We start from the raw sequence: 27,769 nt of genomic DNA on the forward strand, positions 1-27,769 counted from the left end.
ATTTGAAACAATTTACAAAAACAAATCAGGAAACCTGATTAGAAATGAACTGACAAGATACTACTCTTAGATACTAATCTTTTGTTGAATACATTTTCTTATTTCATACACAAGGTATCTAACCAAAGTCATATTATGCCATTAGGATTTAATTATTTTTTTCTCATCACAACCATGCATCTGAATCATGTGTTACAATCTGCAAGTGCTTTTGCAATATTTTATGTGTGTGTATATTTGAAATATATACTATATATTTTTTAAATATAATTCAAAAGTTAATTTGTTCTTAAGATTTACATAAAACCAATGTCTTCTATTAAATCTCTGAACCAAAATTGTAAGGCTTGGAAATTCCAATAAATGTAGAGAAAAGAGTTCCAAGAGAAGAATAATAGGATAGCTAAAGGGAAACAAAGAAAAAAATGTGACCTATGCATAAGACATCATTGAGCCTGGAAAGGAAAATGTTTAAAACATGTTCAACTTTAGAGAAATATTCCTCTTGCTAACTCAGAATTCAACACTATTTTAATATCATTCCACTCCAATGGAACCACTCCAATGGAGAGATTCCAGTAATACCTGAAGAGAATGAATCCCTAACTGAAACCAAAGACAGAGAAGATGGACAGTACTCTGTATGAAACAAAAGAGATTTTGCCTCTTTTCCTAAATAAGTAGATTCATTTTGGTACACAGTGGAACACAAAGATCTAAAATAGGGGTACAGTGGGATGGATGTCACGGGAGTAAATAGCAAAGTCTAAGGGTGAGGCAGATGGTCAAGGACAAAAGGGAGTTGTTTCAAATAAAGCAGATTTTTCATTTGTCAAAATTAAGGTATCTAAATCAGCGTATGTACAAAGCAAAACTGCTAGATGAATTCCTTTTCTTGCTTCTAAAAACATTTTGATACACCTCCAATATGAAGAAATCAAGTATTACTTTTAGGTTATGCCACAGGCCCTTTTTTTTTTTTTAATTTTTCTTATATCCCATGCTCGCTTTTGTATTAACACAAAACTATTCAATTCTGACTATTCTGTTTAAGGTTTCAACGATGCTAGAGTATTGGTCTCAGTATTCTTGTTCATCTAGTTAAAAAATAAGATAAAGTTTTAAGATGATTCTCTACTTTGTTTAAAAAACATTCAAGGAAAAAAAAGAAGGGAAAGTCAAAGAGCTTTGGTTTTTAGAGGGAAGTTCAGGGTAACTGACTGTATAACTTAGCTTAAACAGATGACTATCATAAGGAGGAGGGGGAGGCGTAGGCAATGGGAAGAACCACTAACTAACAGGTTTTTGAGATGGGTACAGAATATTGCCCATGTTCCTTCACTGGAAAGGGGAGAAGCATGTGTGAAGGTATCTGCTAGGGTGTCTCAAAGGCAGGTATAATTAACAGTAGTTATTCTGAGAAGTACCTGTCAGTTCAACTGAGGGAAGAGGGATAATAGCAATTAAATGGCTGGTTGGGATCTCTATATTCAAGGTTTTCTACCTTTCCACTGCAGACTTTCTTACACATCTCCCCCAACCTTTTCACATGGAAACTTCTAATGTCTTAATGGTCAATGTTTTAGGAAAGTTGAGGGAGTCCCACTTTTCTTAAGCAATTTTGGAAGAGGTAGTGGAAGAAACTTCATTTCTGTTATTGCAAGAAAGATCGATTCCAGACTCCTCACTTTGGAACTCTTAACACACACTGCCCTAGAAACAGTTGCTACACATCACAGGTCTCATTTTTCAAATCAATCTTTGGAAAACTTTATAATTTGTATTCTGACCTTACTCTACCCACATCAAATTTTTTTCCAACAGAAAATTCTCCAATAACTTATGCTACACAGCTGCATACAACCTGAGACTGGAAGACATCAAAATATCAGAATTTTGATAGTATATAGTCCACATGATATACTTAGTGATGGCCTTATTTTTTATGGAGTACTAGGGTGAAATTATAACTCTTAAGTTTATTTGGGAAACAAAAGAGGCAAAAGTTAAGCTAAATAACACCCTAGTTGGCTGCATTCAATAACAACAGTGATGACAGTCAATCCTTAATTTAGAAGAGATGACAAACCATTTTATAATTTCTGAAAAAAGCATCTAAGTTTTATATTGTTAGGGCAGGTGTGACTCCATTCTATGAAAAATGCACACTTTATGAAAGCAATCAAAAACTTCTGTTTTATATTACAAGGAATATTCCTTGACTGACAGTGATCAAGTCTTTAGAATCATTATTGGAGTGGCCAATGAGGACTAGAGGAATAAGTATGCTTTGAATGGTATTTCTATATTTTAAGCTACTGTTACTTCTAAACTTTAGGAAATGTGCAGCAAAGACATACACCACCATAAACACTTAAAATCAAGACTCACAATTATATTTAAATTACCATGTTTATCAAACTAATCAAAGTTTAATTGTAAGGATTTCCTTATTGGAACACATACCTCTTGTAAGGTATTAATATCTACTCCATCCCCTTGAATAACTCTAAGATAAGGTGGCAGCAACTTATAGCCCTTCGAGTTTTCAGTAACAGGAAACTTCTTACCTAAAATATCCAAAACCTGTATGAAAAAACACAAATGGAACACAAATAACTGAAACTGAAAAAAAGTCTAAAAACTTCCCAAAGTTAAAATGATTTTACTTTGTTAGACAATCTTGAGAATATAAAATTAATTCAATCACTTAAAAATTTTTACGAAGCTTTATAAAATTTGGTCCCAATTCCTTTTAATCACATTAGAAATAGGTATGCTATTTCCATCATAAAGTGTTTGTCTGTTATTTCCATCATAAAGTGTTAATCCCACAGTGCTGGGGACTCGAACCCGGGCCTCCAGCATGGGAGGCAGGCACTCTACATGATAGGTTATATCGCCAGCACCATAAAGTGTTTAAAACAAGATTTTTCATTTGTATCTTTTCAAATTACAGAGATTCAAAGAAGAAAATCCTTAATATTAGATTAAAACAAATATTTTTAAGTATGTAAAGCATGATTTAACAAACTTACGACTGTACATTTGATTCAGCCCTTGTCCTCCATATTATGCCAAGATGTTAAAGAGAATGAATATACATACTTCCATATTTGGCTAGGCAATGCAAACATTTGGGTGTTTTCTATGAATTTTAGAAATCATATACCAATGAGAGTAGGGACACATGTATTTTTTATTCTGCTTGAACCCAATAGTTTTGTTTGGTTTAATCTTGTCTGATATAACTTGAATAAAAATCCATTTGAATTAAAAAGTGCAAAGAAATTGTGGTAGACAAAGTTGGAAATGAAGCATATAAATGCATAGTTTGTCTCAAGTTCTCCTTTCCTCTATTAAAGCCAAATCACATAATAGACAAACCATCCTAACTCATTCATTAATTATTCAAAGTTTTGTAGCAAATGAAATACTTAAAATGAGATTGAAAATTTCTTGGAAAACTTGGTCAGAGATAGAAAAGACATACAAAGCAGCCTCCTCACCCTCCAAAATCACTTCTTCCTAAATAAACTGATTTTAATATCCTGGGGCTGGGGAGATAGCTCAGTCGGTAGAGTGCTTGCCTTGTAAGTGCAAGGCCCTGGGTTCGATCCCCAGCATCCAAAAAAAAAAGAGAATAAGTTCTTAATATCCTATAATAAAAATATTTCAAATAGGTGACACAGTCTGTGTGTGCGTGTGTACCTGGGATTGAACTCAGGCGTACCTGACCACTGAGCCACACCCTATTTTGTATTTTATTCAGAGACAGGGTCTCACTGAGTTGCTTAGCACCTCACTTTTGCTGAGGCTGGCTTTGAACTCTCGATTCTCCCACCTCAGCCTTCTGAGCTGCTGGGATTATAGACATGTGCCACCGCAGCTGGTTCAGTCTGTTTTTCTAACTAGTTGTGTACATTTTTATTATGTAATAAAAATGTCAAACCCATTTGGCTTGCTAAAACCAAATATTTCAGGTTAAGACAAGACTTTCAGAATGGCTTATCATTTAATAGAATTAGAAAAGGCCTCCTTGTATCTAAGTCTCCTCTTCACAAGGGGCAATTTATCTTCTGTTCATTAGCTGAAAAACTGGGAAAGTAGAAAGGTGGCAGTCAAAAGACTACAAAGGATAATTGGGATCCTTATTTTTCATGTTATGTGACCTTGAGCAAGTCACTTTAACTATAAGGCTCTGTTTCTTCTCTGGTAACACAGAAAGAATAATGTTTATTATATGATTTTGCTGAGTTTAAATGACACATCTTAATGTAAGGCACCTCACACAATATTTTTCTAGTAGGAGGCATTTAGTAATACTGCTCTTATTAGTGCTTTTTGAAGACAAGTCTTAAACACTGAAAAAAAATGCAATATTGCTATGTTAATAATCAGCAGTATTGCAAAAGAACCACAAGTAGAAAAGTATTTTTTAATTATACTTATTCCACATCACACTGTACATATTTCTGTACTAACAGCTTCAAAGTTGTCTTCAAAAAAACAATAATTTGTGATAAAAGAAAGATACCATATACTTGGTGACTACAACACGGATTAAAATGGTAATGCTATTAACTGATTTTGAAGGTACACAGGAAAAAAATAATCAATTGAGCAGAAACTATCTACTTGACAGTGTATAAGTAACCCATTATTCTTAGTATCCTTTCTCTGTTATTAATGTGTGACCTTGGGCAAATCTATTACTCTCTCTGGACTGTAACTCTTAAAAGAAAAAAAGGAGATTCGTCCATAAAGATCTGAAATGATGTGTATACTAATCAAATTAAGAGTAGTGTTGATGCAGTTGGTCTACAAGCATTTTAATAATCAAGTTACATATTAAAATTTACCTTTAATACAGTGTCAAGAGGATTTCCAGAATCAGGTCTGATTATTAGTGGTGCCTCTGTACTTCTTGATACTATTAAATGTCTTAGATCTTCACCCCATATTTTTTCACACGCATTATAAATGTCATAGCTATCGCTGACCACAGATACAGGCACTGATGAAAACTGTGTTACTATATGTTCAAAAGCATCTTTTTCATGGTCTTTCCCCCAAGCTGTTATGGTACTAGAAAACAAAATGAAAATACAGATTTACTTAGCAGACACATCATCTATTCCTAAAGCACTGTTATATCTTATGTTTACTATCTGTATCATCAACGTCACAGAGAAGGTGAGGGTTTTAATTTAATAAATGCATGTCATAAGGTAAATGTAATATTTGGGACAAACTTCTCTTGGCCAATTTGTTTTCAGAACTTTAAGTAACCTTATTTGGTTTCAGAAGTTATTAAGTTATTTAGCTGTTAAGTCATTTTCGACCAATTAAAAAACATGTTTGTGTTTGTGTTTGTGTGTGTGTGTGTGTGTGTGTGTGTGTGTGTGTGTGTGTGTTATTCTGGAATCTATTCTTTTAAAATCATTAAGCTAAAAAGTTCTTGCTAAATGCCCTCCATACTTTATGCCAAGACAGTACAAAGAATGAATACATACTTCCATTATTTTGCTAGGCAACGCAAGCACTTGGCTCTCTTCCATGAATTTTTGAAACTACCAATGATAGTAGGAACATTTTTTTAACCTCTCAAAAATTTATAGTTAGAGGCACTTATACTATAACATAGTCAATTAACTCTGTCTTGTATCTTCAAATGATCAGTAAGAGGCAGTCATTTATTTCACTTACAGATTATCTACTAATTAATACATGCCCAAAGAATAAGAATTTTAATGTTTATTTGGGGGCAAAACATAATAAGATGGGAAATAAAGTATGAGAGTTTCAAACTATTGGGCAAGAATGACTAGCATGGTTTTTTGCAATGTCCTCAGTAATAGTTCTTCTTATTGAATTGATTTAATAGCTCATATATAATTATAAACATTTGTTGGTTAATATATAATTTTAAGAATTTTTAAACAGAATTTAATAATGAATTTGAAAATTATTACCAGTTTCTTATGTCAATTTTTTCTCTCCCTAATTTTCTAGTCTTGGGACCTCTACCTGTTCTCTTCAGTGAAATAATGGAAAGTGTAAAAGCTCATTCATTATAAAGCCCATGTAAGTGTAAATTTACCTTAAAACTGTTTAAAGAGCTATACTAATTTAAATTTGCAATTACCATTTTATGTAATTCTTTTTCTAAAGGACTAGAAATAAGCATTTTTTATCATACTGTTAGTGGTAAGCTGGGAGTAGCTGAGTGCAGGTCCATGTCAGAACTATAAAGGCCTAGCTACCCAGAGACTAGTCTTGTCTGAAGTTAATTAAGAGTTCATTTATATAAAAACTATTTAATAGTGAACACTCTCAGAACTACAGAGGCTGCCACTTGCTATGATGTTAGCTGTCTACTTCATGCAACCATCTGCAGGCTGAAGAGAAAAGTACAATATGGATGAAGAGAAACCCCTTTTCATATTCAGAATGCTACTGTCCTCTTTCTGAGAGAATTCAGCTCAATAAACACCAACTCTAGAGAGTTTTACAATGTAAGAATAAACTCCCTCAGTTAGAGGTCATTGCTTATACAGCTACTGTTCTCTGAAGTTACATCAATAAAGTCATCTAACTCTGCTACTCATGATGTGTATCACATCTAACAAATAACTGACAATTTTAGTCCTCATGTTACTTGCTTTCTCTATGGTATGTGAACTCAGAAGCATTCTTTCCCCTGAGTTCAATGACGTCTCCCACGTTTAATTTTTCCCACATCTATGGTTCCTTTTTAATCTCTCCCAGATGTTGTGCTCTCCTTCCACCTGACTTGTCAAAATGTTAGTACTTTTCAAGGTTCTGACTTGGGCACTTGTCATCCTCTGTAACATCTGAGTGAAACACTTAAAGGGTTCAAAAATACCCTAGTGTTGAGGGTTTCCAATATTTGTATGGTAGCCCATGCTTTTCTTCTGGCTCTGGATCTACTGTGTGAGGTAGGAGCTTGAGTATCTTCATCTCATCATCCCACAGACATGTCCAATGGCCCCTTCTGCACAATCCCATCATGACACCTCCTCTTCTAGTCAGTATTTCTCTATGAAGATTGTAAATGTTTGGTGTTTGTTTCATGAATTCTACCCATTTTACTACTCCAAATTTCACGCATCAAATTAAAATCAATACCTTTCCAAAGCTGGTAGAGAAAAGTCATGTGACTAAATTATTTCTATGTTTGGATTCTCATACTCTCAAAAAACTATTTATAATAATAATAGTAATGCTGAGTTCTCTTAAGCTTAATTTACATGTGTTTATTCTTGATGAAATTCTGATGCTAGAGATATAATATTTTAGTTCCTCCTTTTGTTTGGTTGGATGAGGTAATAAAGAACAGAGAGATAAATGACTTGCCCAAGGCCACCCCCTGTCAGTTGTAAGGTCATGGGGGGGACGGGGGGGAGGGTTCCCAACGTTCAGTCCAATGCTCTTTTCACTGTACTATGTTGTTTAAAAGATATTTAAGACTATCTGAACTATTCCTATATATCAAGAAGTCAAATACAGTAAGCATTATAGGACCGTAAAAGAAAACTGGATTTTCACTCATATAGTGTCCTTTTCACTTTAACACAAATGCCCTAAAGTAGATATTATATTTATTCTCAGATCTATGGTGTGTTTATGATGTTATCACTATGAAACAAAATCATCAGTGAAGAGTCTACTATATGATTACTACATTAAAATTTTAAAAGATGTTTGTATATGTAAGTTCAAATAAAAATGCTCTAACCCTAAAATTATCTGTCATAAACATCCTTAATTTCCCATTAATTAGTGGTGTCTTGAAACATATATGAAAGTGTTCAACAAGACTTTACCATTACAGCAATGTTCAAAAATGTTGGCTGAATCTACTCTCTATTGAACCTCAACGCATATCATCAAGTGTTAGCAATTTTCTCTCTTAAGTTACTGCTTACATTTATCTACTCCTTCTCAGTCATTTAGGCACCTGGTTCTGGACCTCATCACCTCAAGACTGTTGTAAGTTTCCTTTAAAATCTAGCTTCTGGTTTTTCCTATTTTAAATCCATAGGATATCCTGCTTTCAAAATAATTTCCTAAAGTATGTCTCTGATAACATTGTTTCTTTGCTCAAAAACTTCAGGGACTGCTCTCATTAAAAAAGGCCTAATTAAGGATAAACTAGCATGATGTGCACACAGTTCACATTCAATGTCAAAATGAATTTGAAGGTTCTTATGAACTTTAATCTATGTTCTCAATCTACTCGTATGTTCTCTGCAAAATCTGTTTCAGCCTTTATTCCGAGATCAATCTATACTCTCCTCTTAAATGACGAGGCTTGACACATAGTAAACAAGCAATAACTATTTCTCAGAGAATATCATCCAATATCTGCCGCAAATTTTATCATTCCTTCAAAAATCAAGATCTTACCTCTTTAGAAAAAAGTTGTCTTGATCCTACCAGTGGAATATATCCTTCTTCTCCTTGCCTTGCACCACAATAGCAACTTAATTATACCTCTTTAGAAGTATTTTACCAACAGAGCAGACTGTTACTAGTCTACTATTTTTATCCTAAGGATATGGTCAGAGTTTTGTTATCTTTCTATCCTTTGTAGCACCCAGCAGACTGCTTTGCACATGAAAGCTGATCAGTTATGCATCGGATAATAATAATTATAAAAATAAACAAATAAAGTTTAGCTTTATTCTAAACTCACTGCTAGTTTTAACATCCTGCAATTTTCAAGAACTAGAACTTAATAAACATTTCCAAATGATTAAGTAATTGTTATAAGACTTAATAAACATTTCCAAATGACTAAAATTATCATAAACACCCCTTGATATACATTTTAAAACCTCCATTTACTTTCAATAAAGTTAGCTCTATGATTAAAGTAGCAGTAGCCTGGATTATAATTTCTTCCTAGTTTAACTGGAAATGGTTTGAGAGCAAAAAATCCTAAGAATGTGAATACTCTTCTCTTCATCTACAACTGAAGTTACTGGATCTGGATGGCGATTGCAAGAACAAAGATAAGGGGAAAAGAGTGATCAGTATTCATTTAGTGAAGAAACTCTGTACATGGAAATACAGTAAGCGAAAACACTCCTTACATAAAATCTATATGGCAATATAAGTGTTGGGAAAAAGATCTTAAATTGTTTTACTAAGGTGGTTAAAAGTTCTGAATCTCCCTGATACTAATTTTTATACAAAGTATAAACACTGAATTTTTATTGCTTACGTTCATGAAGGTTTAGTATAACACTATACTCTATAGTTATGCAAAACATCATTGAGTTACAAATACCAAACTGAAAAAGTTAGTTTTAGAAAACAAATGTTTAATAGGAAGATGAAAACAAAATTTTACCTGTGTTCTGCAGCTGGAACAGAATAGCCTGGAACAGGATCTTTTGTTCCATAATATTTTTTAATTAGAGCAATTCCTGCTACTGTATCTGTTCCTTTGAAGTTAACCAGATGAGCAGATGCCCCTATGCCAGCAGTCTGGAAAATCAAAAAACCAAAATTTCAAAAAGAAAACCCATATCTAAGCCCACATTTAGCATAGCTCCCAAGGGAATTACTGTCTTTAGCTATTCTTAAACAGATAGTACGAAGATTCTGTTTTTCCTAAACATTCAAGGAGTCAACTGTTACCTTCTCAAAAAGACCTATTTTTATTAGTTTCCCACCTTTACTTGCCATCCTTCTTTCTTCCTGTATCCTGCCTTGTGCTTCTCTGCAGCATTATTTGACATGTGATGCATTTATTGTATCTGTTTGTCTGTCCATCCATCCCCCCACTTAATATATCAAGGCCTGGGACACTTGTTGGAAGGCAACAGCCCATATGCCTTGAACAGAGGGGGACACATAGTGGGTGCTTAATATATGTTATCTGTTGACTGAATCTTTGGAATTTCAAAAGGTAGTCTATACTAATCCAACTAATGTCCAGCAAAATTTATAGTAGTACTCCACTGGACAATCTACATTTTATTAAATAAGATTTATTTCAGTTTCTTACCTCTTGGGAGGAGACTCCTCTGTAGCCAAAATCATGTAACTTGTATTCCAGACCATCTAAGTTACCAGAAGTTTCTAACAAATATTTGGCCAATATTTTCTTCTGCTCTCTAGAATTTGTGGCCACTGTGATTGGATACCAGGACTGCACAAGAATAGTCTGTAGTAACAAAATTAACCATAAACATTAACACATAAAATACTGGGTTCTTCCTGAGGAAAATCCTAGCTTTCTCTGGAGGAATGTTCTGGACTTCCACACTATTAGGAATATCAATTAGACATTTCAACTGAACAGCAGGATGCCTACCATGTGCATTTCAGATATAATACAAAGCTCAGCTCTCAAATCAACAGCAAAGAAGAAAAGTGCACCAAGCCCTTAACAGCAGAGAATTTCAAGTTACCAAATTTCTATCCAGAGCTCCAAAGAAGCAAATATTTTGAAAGACCATGGTGAAGGACCGATTTTCAATCTGTCATGGACTGATAGTTTTATAAATTACACTCATACTCAGATGTCAAGGCAATGTCAAATTATTGTAAAGTTTCTACATGCTTATTTTTTATTTCTGCATTTAACGTGGGCCTGCAACAAACAGGTCATGAACCAGTACTGGTTTACTACAGACTACATCTTGAACAGTACCAGTTTAAAAAAGTTACTCATTTACCCTTCTAGGTAGGATAGTATTTAAGTTTCTCTGGATCTAACAAGACTACTGGTAGTTCATGTACTTAAGATACTTTAGCACTAAAGAATTGTTTACTATGTTGTGCTTTATATACTTAGCTTTTATCAAAATTTTTTATAAGAAAGCTATATAAAACATTTCTGTATATGCTGTACAATTGCAAGGTCACTGACTTATTTTGTAATAGGGTGACTATAAGTTCTCAAATTAGAAAATGGAAAAATTGCTAGGTCCTTATTCTCTGGTAAGAACTGTTCCTTAGTTTCTTCTTTTTTCTTAGCTGCCAGGAAACATCAAACAAAGTCTGATGCTTAATCACAGCAATAACATTAATTATTTTGGGTAGGGAATTACTTCTTTGCCATTCTAGGATAATTTCTATTTTTATCATATAAACTTGATAGCATGTTATTTGAAGCAGCTTCAAATCTATTTTAGAAAGAGCTGCTAAAATGACAATGCCTAAGCTGAACCAAAAAGATACTTAATTTCTTAAATTTTACAAACCAAGCTTTTACTAAATACCAGCTAAGTGATCAGTAAATAAGTAAAAACAAAAAGATGATTTAATCTTAGACTTGTCAATTTAGCCATCTAACAAGTAAAATATTATAGTATTAGACTTGATTAAATATAGCACTTGCAGCTCTTCTCCTAAAGAAATAATCTATTTCCTTATCTCTAGATTCAGTATGCTTTTGACCAAAAGAGTATAGCAAAAGTCATCTGTGTGACTTCCAAGCACCTGTTAGGTTTTGAAATTTCTACTCTTGCCCTTAGAACTATCTATCATGCTGTGAAGGAGCCTAGGTTATGGAAGCCTAGTAGTGTTCAGCTGTCTGTGCTAAGGTCCCAAACATGGTAGTAAAGCAATTTTAGAATGCCTAGCCCCAGCTGAACCCTCAGCTACATGAAGATGCATAAGTCCAAGCAAGATCAGCAGAGGACCATCCAGTGAACCACAGCATCACTGCAAACAATATTTTTGTTAAGCCACTATGTTCTGGGGAGTTCATTACACAACAGAAAGCTGCTGCAACTCCTAACTTATACTCTAAAATCAATCACCTCTAATCTCTGATCATATTGTTTCTGAAATTCCTCTTTTGATTCTACTGCCAGTGTCCATCATTCTTCTACCTCTAATCTTTGGTCTCTGTGATTTATTCTTCATAATGCCTCTGATTAGCTATCATTCTAAAGCAAGTTTTATTCATGTTGAATCATTCTTTTAAAAACAAACAAACAACTTTAATGGCCATCTACTGTCCATAAGGAAGAAAAGCCAAATCTATAGAATTATGTTTTCTGTAATCTTACAGTATTTATCATCTAAAAGTTTATCTCCTAATATAAGTTGTACCTTTACAATATAGTCCTCAATGGACTGTTTGTTCTAAAAACACTGGTCCATTCCCTCAACCCTACTTTACACTTATTAAAAGCAATCCCTCCCATTTCATGATTCCTTAAACAGAATTACCTATTTTTCTTGTATTACCCCAGCATTACTTCTTCATATTAGTGGTTAGTTAATGAATTACCTCTCTTCCTAAAAGGCCATTAATAAGATGTATCTTACTCTAATTTCTGTGTCCAGCATTTTTTTGGGGGGGGGGGCACATAGCTGGTACTTAATTGATATTTATCTGTTGAGTTTAACTCAATCAACTCTCATTTTAATTCAACTCAGATATCACAATATTATCTAGGAGTATGAGAAGATATAAAACACAATGTGAAAAAAACTCTAGTTGAGTTATAAAGGTAGAAGATTGACCTTACCCCTCGAAAAATGCCAGGGAAGGAGAGAAATAACTATCAGACACAGTGATCCTTCACATCACCATTTCCTTTCCATAGTCCAACAAAATCAGCTTAAATTATACTCTTAATAAAATCACTCCCCTTTTAAAAAGATCACTGTAGGTGTAAGCAAGGGAAAAAAAGGCAAGTTAGTTTGGGTTAATCTGAGGTCTAATGAAGTAGGCCTTGTTGGAACTTTCCAAATAGCAATGTGCCCACACAAATCAAGATAAAATTTTTAGATGAAAACTAAGACTAAGTAAATGAACCTATAAATTTCCTTTCAGAACTGTCCGCTACAATATCACTGTGCAGGATAAGAACTTTACAGAGTGAGAAATGGTGTGGTACAGAACAAGGTGGCACTTTCGCTGTTCACCCGTCTGCTCACCTCCAAGGCCTCAGTTTCCCCATCTGTAAAATGATGACATTTCATTACTGAAATCATTTTAAAATCTTTTTTTACTTTTAATACAAGAAATATTTGGTTTTGATTTTTGGTGAATGAAAGGGGTAAATTTAACCCAAGGTGCTTGCCCCTTAGCTCCCTTATATGTCTGAGACACTTTGCAGAACTCCTAGGTGTGCTTAAATTTGTTTTGAAATCTGATGAGAGGATTAAGATTTCTTTTAGCACCAATACTGAAACTAATCAAGCCATTCAGTAATTTTAGTGTATTTTTAAATTCAGTGTACTATTATCAGGTGAATAACAATCAATGAATAGTTATTAAATACCTAGAACATGCACTGGGAAAGGGAAATGAAAGAAATACTACTTGGTATTATTATTTAAAATGTTTTAAATCTACGACATCTTCAAGTGTGTTGGGTTTGATAACAGATTTCAAATACCACATGATAAAAAGAGGGTTAGAGATTGATAAGGATAGGATGAATTTCCTCTATCCTCACACAAAAACACCCCCCAAAGGATGCAAAGTGACTATGAAGAAGTCTATTCTGGAGATAGAGCATTCGGAGTAAACTTTAAAAAAAAAAAATTTAAAAAAAAGAACTTATCAAACTACAAGGAATAGAATTAGACCATAATTCTTGTGCCTTAGATAAAAGTATTTGCCTGTGACTCAAATGATTTAAAATAACATATATTAAAGGTAAGCTCAATAAAAATTGTTTCAGGTTATAAGCTACTAAAAACTAGGGGTTATATATATTTCTTAACCAAAATTTAATGTTGGATTCATATTTAATAATTTCTTTTATTAAAAAGGATATTTATGTATTTGTTAACAAACTACCACTCTAAGATGTCTGACATAAAACTTTTTACTTTATGGCTTTCCAGTGCCCAAAATAATAATAGTTATTCAACATTTCTTTTTAAGGCATATTTTTCACTTTCAGAAAAAAGATACAGGAAACTGTACATGAAGCAAGGTAGAATGGTAACTAATTCATTACTTTCATAAATACTTGCTTTAGGGAAGTTTAATTAGACATAAAGAACTATCTATTGATGAAATTCTTGGTCAGAAAAACTAGAAAGAAAAAAAAGTCTATCCACAGATTATGAATTTTCTTCCTGTCTGGGATCCTTGGGCTTTTAAGATAGAAAGTTAGTCTAAGTGATATATAGTTAAGAACTCTTCTACCCTGATAGTTCAATAGCATGATGTGTGTGTTTAGCATGTGAAAGGCCCTGAGTTTGATCCCCAGCACTACCAAAAACAAAACAAAACAAAAAACCCAAACCAAACAACAAAAACTCACCAAAAAACCCCTTTTCTACTCTTGTGTTTTTATAATACTATTCTTTCAAAATCAAAATTTGACAGTAAAAAACTAGTAAGATACAATTTCTTTTCATAGTTAACTCAAAGTTAACTTTATTTTAGTTAATTGTATATTTTGACTATTGACCTTTAATGAGTTTATGGTCTGTCAAGATTCTAACAGTGTTTTAAATTTACTATCAACTTAGTAAAAAATGTTATTTCAAACATATTCTTGGATGTCTTTTCCAAATTTTCTTCAGTCTTTAAAAAGTGAACTTCAAATATATTATTTTACAATATAACCAATTAATTTAAGCAATAAAATAACTAGAGTTAGTTGTAACAATGAAGTAAACCGTCTCTTGGTAAGGTGGTACTTCTATAGTTACTTGCTACAGTATTTCCATTTATAGATAAAATTCATATTAAAATGTTATGAACCTACCATCATTGTAACTGCAACTATGTGAAAACATGACTACTTAGGTATACATGCAAAGAAAACAAAAAAAGCATTATAATGTAGACTAATAGTTCATAATGTGCCTGTCTCTTAGTTTTGGAAATTAAACCATATGAACAGTGAATCTTATTTGTATTTAGATGAGAAGCTGAGAAATACCAGAGAGTAGAACCTGGTATATAAACATCAGAGAAAATAAAGTAATTATTAAAAGCTGAAATAAAATTCCACTAGTCTGAATGGAACACAATATCTATGAAATGTCTTAGGTATACCTGTGCTCCTTTTCTAATTTTGCTCTACTATACATTTAGAATTACAATAAATAAAATGGAAGCCAACTGAGCTTTAAAAATAATAATTATCTATGATTTTATTTACATAAAATCTCAGCACATTAGAATTCAATGGAAAGAACCTTAGAAAGCACTTAATCCAACTGTCATTTTATAGATGAGGAAACTGAGGCCTGAAAAAGTTAAATGAACTGTAGGAAATTACATAACTTTATTAGTAGCAAATTCTCAACTAGAATCCCAATAGTCCTTATCTTCAATTACTATTAAGTAAGAATTTTTTAAAAAACTAAAAGCAATTCACCTCAATCCAATTTGTAAGCCAGTAGCACTCTGGATCTGTGTTTTCCACTGTGAAAAGAACGTTTCCTCTGGGAATGACAGACCCTTCAGGAACAGCCTTTACTTCTATTGGAAGATGCCCATCGTACTTCTGGTAGGAGACATAATGCATTCATTCATTCAACAGATGATGCTCAACTGCCTGTTTTATTAATGTTCTTTACATTTTACAGAAGCTAAATTTATTGTCATGGAAATTGCAATCATAGATGCTGTTATATTGTTAGCAATAATCCAGTTTGACTATTTCTAGCCTCCTGAAATAAAATTGGTTAAAATTATTAACAACTTAAGCACAGACACTATTTTTAAGTTTATGCTGTCAAGTATTTCTTGACATCTACCACTAAAAGAGGTAGGTATTTCCAAACTAATCAAAACCTGTCTCCCCCCTACTCTTTCTGAAAACAAACAAACAAAAAACCAAAAGGAAGGGTTTATTTTAACATTTGAAAAATATTCCAAGGACAATAACTTTATTTTATATGGGTCATTTTCATAAAAGAAAGGCAAAAGACAAAATAAAGGACTGCTACTAAAGGATAAAAGAAGGCAGAAGAAGAAGCTGTGAGGGTGAGAGAGAGGGAAAAGAGGCAGATTCTGCAAAAGAACCTTAAATAAATTCTTCATTCTAAAAGACCTGAAATCACGAGATAGCTAATTTCAGCACTTGGTGATCAATACCCACATGTGACTTAAGGAACTTCTTATTACTACAATAATTCCCTCCAAAATTATGCTGAGGGTTAGTGTGCTACATGGTATGTCACTAGGTATTAAACTATATACCTCCCCAGCTTTATGCTCAAGGTTGTGGTTAACTTTTGGCAAGGAAGGCAAGTTATTTCAGAAGTCCTATTAATTTATGTGATTTGGAACAAGGTAATTGAATGAAAGAGAAAATATTCATAATAAGAAGCACATGACATAGCAGAAAGTAAACTGTTTTACAAGTCCTGCCTTGGACTCAAAAGCAAATGGGAGACCTTAGGCAAGTCATTCAACAGCTCTAGGTCTCAAGACTGTAAAATGGGGTAGATAAGATTCTCTCTAGAGAACCTATGATTCTCTAAGATTTCCTGAACACATAACACAGAGGAGATGTACCACTATGAAAGTTATAGTAGTAAGTACAGGACCTAACTGATTGCTGTATTTTGTGCAGGAGTTTGCCCAAAAACTTTATTGACCTAACTTAAGATAAGCAGCATAGTGTGCTTCCCTAACTTTTACAAAGACTCATAATTACCAAAGAGTAAAACTATGTATTTTAACAGGCATGCAAAGTTAAAGTATTTCTGATTATTGTGTGTTTAAGTCTGGTATAATGTAAGAAAACTTTCATTTTTGAGATGTAAATTAACACAACATTGTGAGATGCCAACAGATTCTATTCCCAGACTATCTGCAAAAATACAAAAATCATTAGACGACATTCAGTTCTTACAATTCAATTCCCATTTCTTAGCATTTCAGAATTTTAAGCAATAAATTCAAACATAGTAGATATTAATATTGAAGTATAATAAAGAATAAAAACCAACTTAGTGAATCTATACTAAACCATTCTAAACGTTCAGAGAAATTTCCCAGAATTATCATGTAGTGATATAGCACCTATTTTCAGTCAAAAAACAGAATTAAAATTTGAAATTGCCAAATAGTCACACCCTTTCTTATTAATTTACTTTTACAAATAATTACATGTTCTTAGGTATAGTTTCAAGAATGGATTAAATTACATTTCCAAAAAAGTTATTTAAATTATAATTCATTTAATATAATGAATTACCTAGACCTACTATAGACTGTATGCTAATGATTTACATGGGAGGGGAATCAATGTTAGGAGTATCTTTTAACAAGAATGTCCAATACAGCAATTATATTCAGATCTCAAACAGAACTCTAATCACACTCTAATCTTCTATTCATATTCCTTTGTAAGAAATTTTGAACTACATATAAAACAGAAACAGATCAAAACACAAAACCACTTTTTTACCTCAAGAATGTAGTTCCATCCCTTTTCATTAAATACATCATCTTGGAAATGTTCTTTGTATACCTCTTTGGCTTCCTGGATTTTCTCTTTGGTCACTACTTTACCTAAAAGGATAAACATGTCCTGTTTATATTTCTAAACACATTCTGTGAGTTGCTGAATTGTCATTGAATTAATGTCTTTAACTATTTCACTCATTTCATGGATTAAAAAGAACAACAGGTTAAATGACTCATGCCTTGTCAACAGCAGTCAGAAAGAAATTTATAATTCTTTTTTTTTATTGTAAATAGAAATTTGTAATTCTAATCACTCAAAGCATAAAGGTTAATTTATTTTAAAAGCAGATGGGCAACAGAAAAAAAAATTACTACTTACACTGTATTTTTAAAAAAAATCACAATAAATTAACTATTATTTTAGATACTTTTTGAGATGGTTCAAACATTTCTTATGTTTTTCCAGGTGAACATTCTCACTTTATTCATAAAGAATGTGATATCTTCAGGACCAATAACCTAGTAATTTTTGCCCACCCCCATATACATTTCTTCTCTTGGCTACAAAGTAAGGCTAATAATAGTAGAGTACCTACTTATAGGATGATTGGGAGCTAAAAAAGACAGAACGATTTACAATAAGGCTGGTCTAGAGTTAATCATATATATATATATTCTATACAGTTTTCAAACTAAAGAACTGAATTGAGTATACCATCGATCTTTGAAAACTATACAAATTAACTACTAAACTCATTTAATATACCTTGGGCAACCTTGCCACAAAGAAGTACTTCTGACACCTAGCTAGGTTTTCAATAGCATAGCACATTTGAACTGTCTGATCTTCAAATAACCTTGCCACAAAGAAGTACTTCTGATACCTAAGCTAGGTTTTCAATAGCATAGCACATCTGAACTGTCTAATCTTCAAATAACCAAGAATAATGGAAAAGACTTATCATTTGTATAAAATTAAAACAATCTATATTCATTTTTGAGATTATTTTTATTACAAAATTTGCAAGATGTATAAGGTCTTTGGGAACTGTTTTCTCCCATTATAAAATAGATAAGAAATAATCTTTCAAATAATAAGGCACAGAAATTCTTGGGGGATTTCCTGGCTTTAAAACGCATTTGAAATTAAGTCCACAATTATAGGTAGTTTTGAAAAATAAGTCTTATAGGTAAAACTGAGCAGTATATTCTAGTTATAATTGCTACCATAATTCAAAATGAGTTTTCAAGTCAATAAATTCTATACTGTGAATTAATGAATAAAGACTATTAGCAGACCAGATTAGCCTCTGAACATTACTTTCAAATTTTATTCCAAAACTTATCCGTTTCAGAAAACTTTTCTCATACTGAGGACACCAAGCATAAATGCTAAATTCTAAGATCTAATGCATTCAAATTAACACTCAAAAAAAATTCTAAAAGAACCCCTAAAATACTTGTTTAAAGTAATTAAGGACGGGGGATATAGCTCAGAAATAAAGCTTTGCTTTGCATGTGCATGCCCTGGGTTCAATTCTCAGCACCACAAAACAAAAATAAAATAATTAAATATCCAAAATTCGACTATTAAAAATTACTTCATAAATAACATAACAGAAAAAATACACTACATAAAAGCAGTATTTTAAAGTACTAGGAAAAGTAGTACCTTTTAAGTACTTATTAAGAATGTACTGCAACCCATAAAATACTGTTTCTTCGTATTTCACCTTCCTTACTTTGGAGTTTTCAGTCTTCTTTTCACGGCATTCAAAGTAGGAATAAACTTTACTTGTATTGGGTGGGTACTGTTTGTAGTGAGTAACCTATATAAAGAAAAACACTTAAGTTAGAAAATACTAGAAAAAGGCTAAGAATGTAGCTGCATGGTAAAGTGCTGGCCTAGCATGTGTGAGGCCTTCGGTTCAATCCCCCACTCCACCAAAACAAAACAAAACCATCAGAAGAATAGAACATAAATTATAACAATAACAGAAAAGGCTTGAAGTTATTTCAAAACCAGAGAAACGACTCTGTACTTGCTCTTGATCAGCTTCTTTTCCTGGCCATATAGAATTAAAATAAGTATGTTACTTAAGATAATTTTAATAGTTCAGTATCTTAAAATCAAAACGCAAATAGGCTACTAAATTTTATAAACAATGAGTCTGAATTCAAGTAGGTACAAGGCTTCTAAGTTGGAAAAGGATTTCACTTGTTCTGGGGAATAGCCAGCTGTTTAATCAAAAAACAGAAGCAGCTGCCGGGGGAGCAAACCATCAATACAAAAGAATGAACTGAAACTTAGCAGATTTGGACAGATAATGTATTTGTATTTCTTATCTGAAGCACTTGGGACCAGAGGTACTTCGGATCTAGTATTTTTGAATATTTATATATAATTATGAGATCCTGTAGACAGAAACAAAATCTTAACACAAAATTCATTTGTATTTCATATATACCTTATACTGCGCACCCATGTTTTGAGTGCAATCTGTCACATGAGGTCAGGTGTGGCATTTTTTCTTTGTGATGTCATATTCATATTCAGAAGTTGTAGATTTTGGAGCAGTTTGGATTTCCAGATTAGGAACGCTCAATCTGTACTGCTACTATCTAAATGTGGTATGTTGTTAAGTCAGTGACTTCTTATGACCACCTCTTCATTTATATGTAATGAGGTACCGAGGATGATCCCATCCAGGTTTCATAGCAACACTATGAAAACCTGTATGAAAGCAGCAGCAATAAATAAATAAATAAATAATAAATAAAATCCTGCTTTGTAATCTTTATCTTCAATTACTAAATTGAAAAATAAATTCCTATACAATGTAACATCAAATCGTCATGAGTTTAAAAATATGAAGAGATCTCAGCACAAATTTCTAAGAACTTGGGTAAGTGCCACACTGAAAATTTATCTGTTTTTGTTTAAAGAAAATAAAAAGTGTCATAATTTGAGTCTGTTTCAGTTTTTACCACATTAAAACATGTAACTAATAAAAAACAAATAAGTGGAAGAATAACATGTTTTTGCCTGGTTGAAAGAATATGAATAATAAAGTTTTAAAGTTTACGGTATAGGGTGAATCTTGGCAAAGGTGGAAAAAATTTCTGTGGACCAAGTTTCACAGATGACCACTGTAAATAGAAACCATTTTTCTTGTTTAGCTCTGGTCCCAAGTTTAGGAAGGTCAACGTCTTATTTGGTTGCACGATCTCAATCTCAGTAAATCTTGGCTCTATCCTGTAGATAGCTTGGCATAAGCATTCCAAAATGAACCCAAGTCCATGGCCACTTTCGGAATGGCAATCCTCTGTTTCCTCTCCAGTGTAGTCTACTTACAGCTTCCTTTCTGTTGCACACAGGTAATCTTGGGCCAAATCTTTATAATAATATGTGATCTGAGAGCTTAGGTTCTGCAGGAGGCTTAGAACCCTGTCTTGCTAGCTATAAGAGATATCTGGGTCTCGGCAAAACCTAAACATGTATGTTTGGGCTTTTTAAGGTCAGAACCCAGGGAATGTTATCACTGTCAGTTTAAGTAGTTAAGTGGGAGAGTTAATACAGAACCCACAGCAATTAAAACAAATTTCAAAATGAGATAAATATGAGTGATATTTTAGAAATAAATACTGCAAGGTCATTACTTCAACTACTTAAACTACTGATCAGAAAAACCTCTATCTAAAAATATACCCAAGGTGTATGTAAAAATGAAATGTACAGCTTACAATCTAATAACTCCAACTCTTTTAGTGGAGGTAAGTAGTGAGACAGAAGAAAAGTCACCCATGATAAAGTCAAATTTGAAAGCAAGGTCTGGGTCATAGAGTGCAAGTTTATAAAAGTCAGATCCACAAGTGTGATTTCTCAATAGTTTGACCTTCTTTATTGTTCAGATACTTAACAGTGCATCTTACCATGGATTTAAAAGCATTACAAGGCTAATTATTTGCCTCTTTTGAGAAGATTGAGCAGTCAAAAATTCAATGAAAATATCTTTAAACTAACTCTGTCAGGATCTAAAATTATACTAAAAATGTTCCATCAGACAAATACAGTTCTGGACAATAATTACGTTTATAATTTTAAGGTCTTAACTTAGGCTTTAAAATCCCACCTTTGCTTAAGTATGAAAACAAATTATAAGTACAAAATTAGTTTCTAAGCTGCTTAATTAGAAATGCAGTATGTTCTAAAATCTTAAAGAAACTTAAGAGAACTGTTTCAGAGAATGTAAAGAATTTAAACTGTTTAGGCAAAGTCACAAACTGAAGCATTATTTACTATTAACCATCTGCTAACACCTCTAAAGGCCTTAAGACTAAAGAGCATATTTAGATGTATTTATATGGTATATATACATTGTTTTAAGGGGAAAAAATTTTTTTAAGCAGTTTTTTGGTAAATATTCAAAGAATAAAATTAGTAGATGGCACCTCTAGTTTTGCTAATTTACTAACCTCTTCATTTTATTTTCTGCTAAGCTAGACACTGAATTGTCACCAGAAAATGGGATGATATGACATAAATCAAGAAATTGTTATAAACAGTTAATACATTCACAAATATATACCCTGTACCTACTATGTATCAGCCATTACTATGTTTCAGATGCAGAGGATTGGGAAGTGAAATAGACATGGTCTCAATTGTCACAGGGCTAATGAAGGTTTAACCGGGGGAAGAGAAAAATAATATACAAAGAGAATAATTTCAGATCAAGATAGAGGTTATGAGAAAGTAAAAAGAATGATGAGCTGGGGGACTTGATAAGTCTTCTCTGAGGTGACAGGAGCAAGGCCTAAGTAATAAGACAGAAAATGCTTTGGTATAAGGGACATAACAAAAGAAAGGCTGGTGTGCTGCGTTCTTGAGAGTATGGTAAGATCAGAGGTAGGCAGAGACAGAGATAAGATCATAGGCTAAAGAGGCTACCATGAGGAGTTTTGATTTTATATTAAGCTGGGGTGAATATGATCTGGTTCACATTTTATTTAACTTTTTGATGTTGGGGATTGAACCCAGGGCCTTGCCCATGCCATGTACATGCTCTAACACTGAATTACATCACTAGTCTGTGATTCACATTTTAAAAGGATCAATCAGCTTGGTGGTACACACACAATGGATTACAGGATGCTCAGAGTGAAAACAGGAGTTAAGAGACTACTGCCCAATACTAGACAAGATGAAAGAAGTGAACCAGTATTTTTGAAGGAAAAAGAACTAGGCTGAGGGGTTGGATATGAAAAATAATGATAGGGAAGAATTAAAGATTTTTTTAGATTTTTGGCTTAAGCGACTAGATTAATAATGGTGCCATTTACTGAGTCAGGGAAGACAAGACTGGAGGAATGGGTGGGGAAATTGAGAGCTCAGTTTTATATACTGAGTAATCCTAACAAGAAGTTTATTCAGAAAGACAAAAAGGAAGCTCTTAAAGTGTGTTAACTTTTTAGTACTGCTTTAACTTCTATCATTAGAGAAGGTTCTACAATAAACATAAAATTCTTCACTATATAGACAAAACAGAAGATATCTAATAATATCCTCATCCGACCTTACCATTAACAAAATCTCCTAAACTGACATGGTCCTCCTGTAGGTAATAGAGTGCTGCTTATATAATACACGTATGGTAAATACAGGAACACAGGAAGATGTAGCTTTTTAATAGAACTTAATTTCACAGTTATGTGATTGATTTACCTAATAAACGTTAAGCTTCTAAAATTTACTATACTTGGTAAAAATAACTGATCTTATTTCAATGCCTAGAATTAAAAGGTTCTAGCCCTGTATTTATAATAAATGGCAGTTTTTCCACTAGGAAGTGTTGGCCAAGCAATTAAATTAAAAAATGGTATTCTCAAGGTTAAATATCCTTGTTCCAAGTATGACAGTTGAAAAAAATTATGAGGCACATTTAAGTTGCATACAATCTTTCTGAAAGGTGTAATTTTCTCTAGATGTTTCTCTAGATGTCTCATGAGGTTGTCTTTCTATAAGATGTCATTCCAAGATCTTTCTTCCCACAACAGGATCACATGATCAAAGGCAACTACTACTAACCTGTGGTTCAATTATTCTTGTATTTTTGAGAAGTCATAACAAAGAACCAACATTTTTTAAAAAAGTTATGTATACAAAAGCAGAAGAGGTAACATATCTAAGGTCACACAGCAAGTTACGTTACCTATACAACATCTAAAGGCATCAGAAGAGAACGTACTAGCCCTGCATTGTGCCTCTCCAAACCTAATGTGCTTGCCAGGCACAGTGGCTCACATCTGTAATCCCAGAGACTCAGGGAGGCTGAGAGAGGAAGATCACAAGTGTGAGGTCAGCTGCAGCAACTTAGTGAGACCCTGTCTCAACTGACAATCTTCCTTTAATTTGCTCCAAAAAATAAATAAAAAGCAAAACAAACAAACAAAAGACTAACATGCTTGAAACAGCAAAAGTCATAAATGATTCTTCTTTTCAGTACTATTTACGATTTCTCAAGTCCTGGAAATCTGTCTGTTGCCCCTGAAAATAATTCATTGCTCTTCAGCTCTGAAGCACTAACCGTAAGTATGGTTTAAGGATTTGGGGGTTATATTATTTGAAGGAAAGAATGAAATTCCAAAGACATCTACATATGATCATTATATTGCTTTTCTTAACCCTGATGCAAAATTTTTAACCAATTGTACCTCCTTTGCCACTCCTTCAAATCAAATTTCATCAGTTCATAATGGAGGACACCAGCTTCCTGTACTTTCGTAAATTATTTACTAACCGATTTATTTACTATAAAGTTATTTACTAACCGGTTTATTTACTATAAAGTAAATCCTTACTTGTATCATTTTTGTTGCCCAATTTTCCCTTATAAAACTTACTGGGAAAACTGAAATATATGCAAAATAACACAAATATCTTTAAGAATCCATCATAAGAATGCACAGATAAGTTTTCAAACTGAAGCAGGTTCCTCTTCCACATGAAGCTCAGGCTGTCATGGGTGCTGCTATGCCAATACTTTAATATCAGTTCAGAAACAGCGAGACAGAGGCAACTATGAAAAACAGGTACATCTCAGCGGAAGACAGTGGGAAGCTTAAGTTCTAGGCAGAACTAATTTGCCTGTATGATAATTCTCATGTGTCTCCAAATCTTTTCCTCAAAAAAGCTCAAACTTCTAAGGTTTGTTAATTCAGTCATTAGAGGAAGTAAAATCTTCCTGAATGTTTGTTTATTCAACTCCTGAAAATTCTCTAAATTTCCAGCATTTAATAAATGAATAATTGAAAATGTGCTCAGTTTTAGATAAACAGCTTATAAATGGTCTTCTGAGAAGCAAGCTACACTGGATAGCACATTTTATAACCATTGTAAGATGTGATTTAAAGTGTACAATGCCTAAGGATTAGTTTTGTGTACTATCTGTCCTTTCCAACTACAGTACAATTGACCAACTAACTATTCCATTAATTTGCTATAGGAAAAATGTTCAGAAATGTTAAAGCTATTTTCTGCTGTAGTTTTTTACAAACAATTACCAGGAGTGGGGATAAACCAGAAAAGAAACTAGAAGAAAATCAACATATTTTGCTGTCTTCGTCAACACATTTAGCTACTTAGTTCCCTACTTTAATTGGCCAAGAGTTTTTAAGAAACTGATATGGACATGTAACATTCTTATATAATTTCCAACTAAAAGTTTTATTACTTTTAACCTCAGTATTATTATTTTTGTTTCTTCTTTACCTAAGGTAAAAAGGCAAAAACAGAAAGCAGGCTACAAGGACCACTAAAAATTTAAGGAAAATGAAACTTAAAGACTAACTGTTACTGTGGAACACACTATCTATTTTAGTGTACGGCTAGAACTTCCTGATATAAAACAAATCAATCTGATCCTCTTGAGGGATTTTTTTTTTTTAGGGCGTGGGGTGGGGAATGAAAGCTAGTACTAAGAAGAAAGTCTTCTGGAAAGACTTCATATAAGATGGGAAAAGATATAGCAACCTGACTTGAAAATAGGCAGGATTGAAATTTATTTAATGAGTGTAAATTCTAATAGTGTAGATAAGTATGACTTGGCAATAGTGATTAAGGTAATTCATTATTCTAATTGAATGTATCCCAGAAAACTGATGTTAAACCAGTTTTACATTCTTCATGTATAATGCCTAGAGGAACAGCACTCCCTTTTGTTTTTAGGATAGACTTAGCTTCCATGTACATTTCTCATTTACGATTCAATCACTGCATAAGACAAAATGTAACAAAAAATCTGAAAATTATTTTAAAGATTTAGTTAAGACAATAATTATTCTACAGAACCATGAATGAGACCATTCTGAAATCATTACTCAGGATACTAAAAACATTACTTTTGAACTAAGAGAACACAAGAAGGTTTTAGGGTCAAGTGAAGGACCATACTGGATATTACAATGATCTTGCAAGTGTATACTTTCACTTTAAAATTTCATTTGAAAGATTACCAAGTTGAATCTTAGCTCTATTTAAATGAAAACGTATCTAAGTACTATTAACATAATCTTAAGGCAACTGCAGAGAAATGGACAAAACAGAACTTAAGTAAAATGGAATTCTCTAAAATACTCTCAGAATATTGAAGTGTTAAAAACAAAAAGAAAACAAAAACATGAAAGTATAATGCTTTATCACTACATTCCAACCCCCACGTTAAAAAGTACATACTAAAATTTAAAACTAAAATTTATTTTGTAAAAGTGGGTTTTCTGGTCTGACATCTCATCTTTTAGGTGTCTTGGCTAACAAAAGCTGGTCAAAGTATAATCCAATGTATTTGATATAATTTGGAAACTAAGAGAAAGAGTATTTGCTAGATTTTTCCCTAGTTGTTTTCAAATAAAATAAATGAGACAGTTACACATAAAAGTGTCCAATAGGCATACCAAAGCAATGTTGTGTCATTTCCCTCTCCACAAGTTCTCCAGTGTTAAAACTCCAGTTCCTCTAGAATCTCCTCGTGTTTTCACTTTCCTTTTTACAGAAATCGTAGTGACCTCAAAGGTGCAAGAGCACACTGGCTTCTGCCACAAGGGATCAGGAGCGTGAGCGATCACTAGGTGCAAAGGAGTTTGAAACGCAGCCCAGTGGAGTGGGATGGGGAGAATCCAGCAAGGCTACCGGACACAAACGTGTCTCCCGCACCGGAGCCAAAGGGTGGGGAAAACGGCTGCTCCAGCTGCCCTAGCAGGACCTCTCCCACCTCTTAGTCTGGAAAAGGACTTACCTGCACAGCACAGGGCGAGAGCGCGGGATCCGGTTCGGCGGGGAAAAGCCCGCTCCTCCCTCCACCGCCGTGCTCCAGGGGCCGTTACCTAACTGGTCGGGTCCTCCGGCGAGCCCTCGCCCAGGCCAACCCAGCCCGGGGCCAAGAGGCCCGCTCCAGGGGAGGCTGAGGGCTCCGGCACGCCGGCGCGCTCCTTGGGAGCCCCGAAGCCGGGAGCCCAGACCCCGGCCGCGCCCCCCCACCGCACAGCCCCAGGCCCCGCCTCCAGCCGTCCATCCCTCCATCCCTCCTCCACCCACCTCTACTCCACTGCGGCGCCAGCTCCACCTGCCCCATCCCGCTGCCGCCGCCGCCGCGCCTTCCCGCGGGGCCGCCTCGCGCTGCGCCCCCAGACCCGGCCGCCGCAGCCTAGCGCTCGTCTCTGACGTGCCCCCAGTCCTCCCCTGCCCCCGCCCCGAACTCTACCTTGTAGGAGTCTGTGGCCAGGAGGATGTTGAACTCGGCTTCTGCGGCAGCATTCATCTCGGGCCGGAGCAGAGGGGGCGCGCGCCGCGAGCTCCCCGGCGCGGCTGCGAGGAAAGAGAAAAATGGGCTTCACCGCGCTCCGTTGCTTAAGTCACCGCTCGGTCTGAGGAGGAGGGAAAGGGGGGGAACCGAGCTTGGGGAGGGGCCAGGGAAGGGCGGGCCGGGAGTCGTGACGCGACGGGGGCGGGGGCGACGGCGGCTAGCACGTTAGGGTCGGCGAGGTCCAGCGACCTCCCCTCTCGGCTCCCCGCCCCGCCCACCCCAGCGGGGACGAGGGGTGGGGCGCTGCCGCGCGTGCGCAGGGTGCAGGGGGCGGGGCGGCGGGGAGGACGTGAGGCACGCGCTCTTCCTCCTAGACGCCCGGCCCGGGAAGCCCGAGCGGCCTGCCGCCGCGGCGCGTGACCTGAGCGCTCGCCTCGTTTTCATTTCTCGGCCAGCGCGAAGGGGCGGGGCCTGGGGGGCGTTCCGAGGCTCGCTCCTCCTGCAGCGAGCCCGTCGGCCCGCGCCGCGTGGGACCTTCCTGACTTGCTACCGAGTCCTGGCAGGTTCTCCGAGTCCTCCTGAA

The 27,769-nt window shown here is 34.7% G+C and overlaps 1 protein-coding gene across 1 annotated transcript in view; it reads right to left on the minus strand.

Moving 5' to 3' along the window:
* Positions 1-27,428, minus strand: part of Nampt (nicotinamide phosphoribosyltransferase) — a 32,935-nt gene extending 5,507 nt beyond the window's left edge. Inside the window, exons 1-8 of the mRNA XM_047560596.1 lie at positions 27,145-27,428; positions 19,059-19,215; positions 17,388-17,491; positions 15,345-15,473; positions 10,043-10,201; positions 9,383-9,519; positions 4,863-5,088; positions 2,467-2,586 (exon numbers count right to left, since the gene is read on the minus strand). Of these exons, the coding sequence (XP_047416552.1) occupies positions 2,467-2,586; positions 4,863-5,088; positions 9,383-9,519; positions 10,043-10,201; positions 15,345-15,473; positions 17,388-17,491; positions 19,059-19,215; positions 27,145-27,201 (1,089 nt within the window). The 5' untranslated portion in view covers positions 27,202-27,428. The remainder of the gene's footprint in view (positions 1-2,466; positions 2,587-4,862; positions 5,089-9,382; positions 9,520-10,042; positions 10,202-15,344; positions 15,474-17,387; positions 17,492-19,058; positions 19,216-27,144) is intronic.
* Between the last annotated feature and the right edge of the window lie 341 nt (positions 27,429-27,769).

This window comes from Sciurus carolinensis, chromosome 8 (genome assembly GCF_902686445.1).
Source record: "Sciurus carolinensis chromosome 8, mSciCar1.2, whole genome shotgun sequence".
NCBI classification, from domain to species: domain Eukaryota; kingdom Metazoa; phylum Chordata; class Mammalia; order Rodentia; family Sciuridae; genus Sciurus; species Sciurus carolinensis.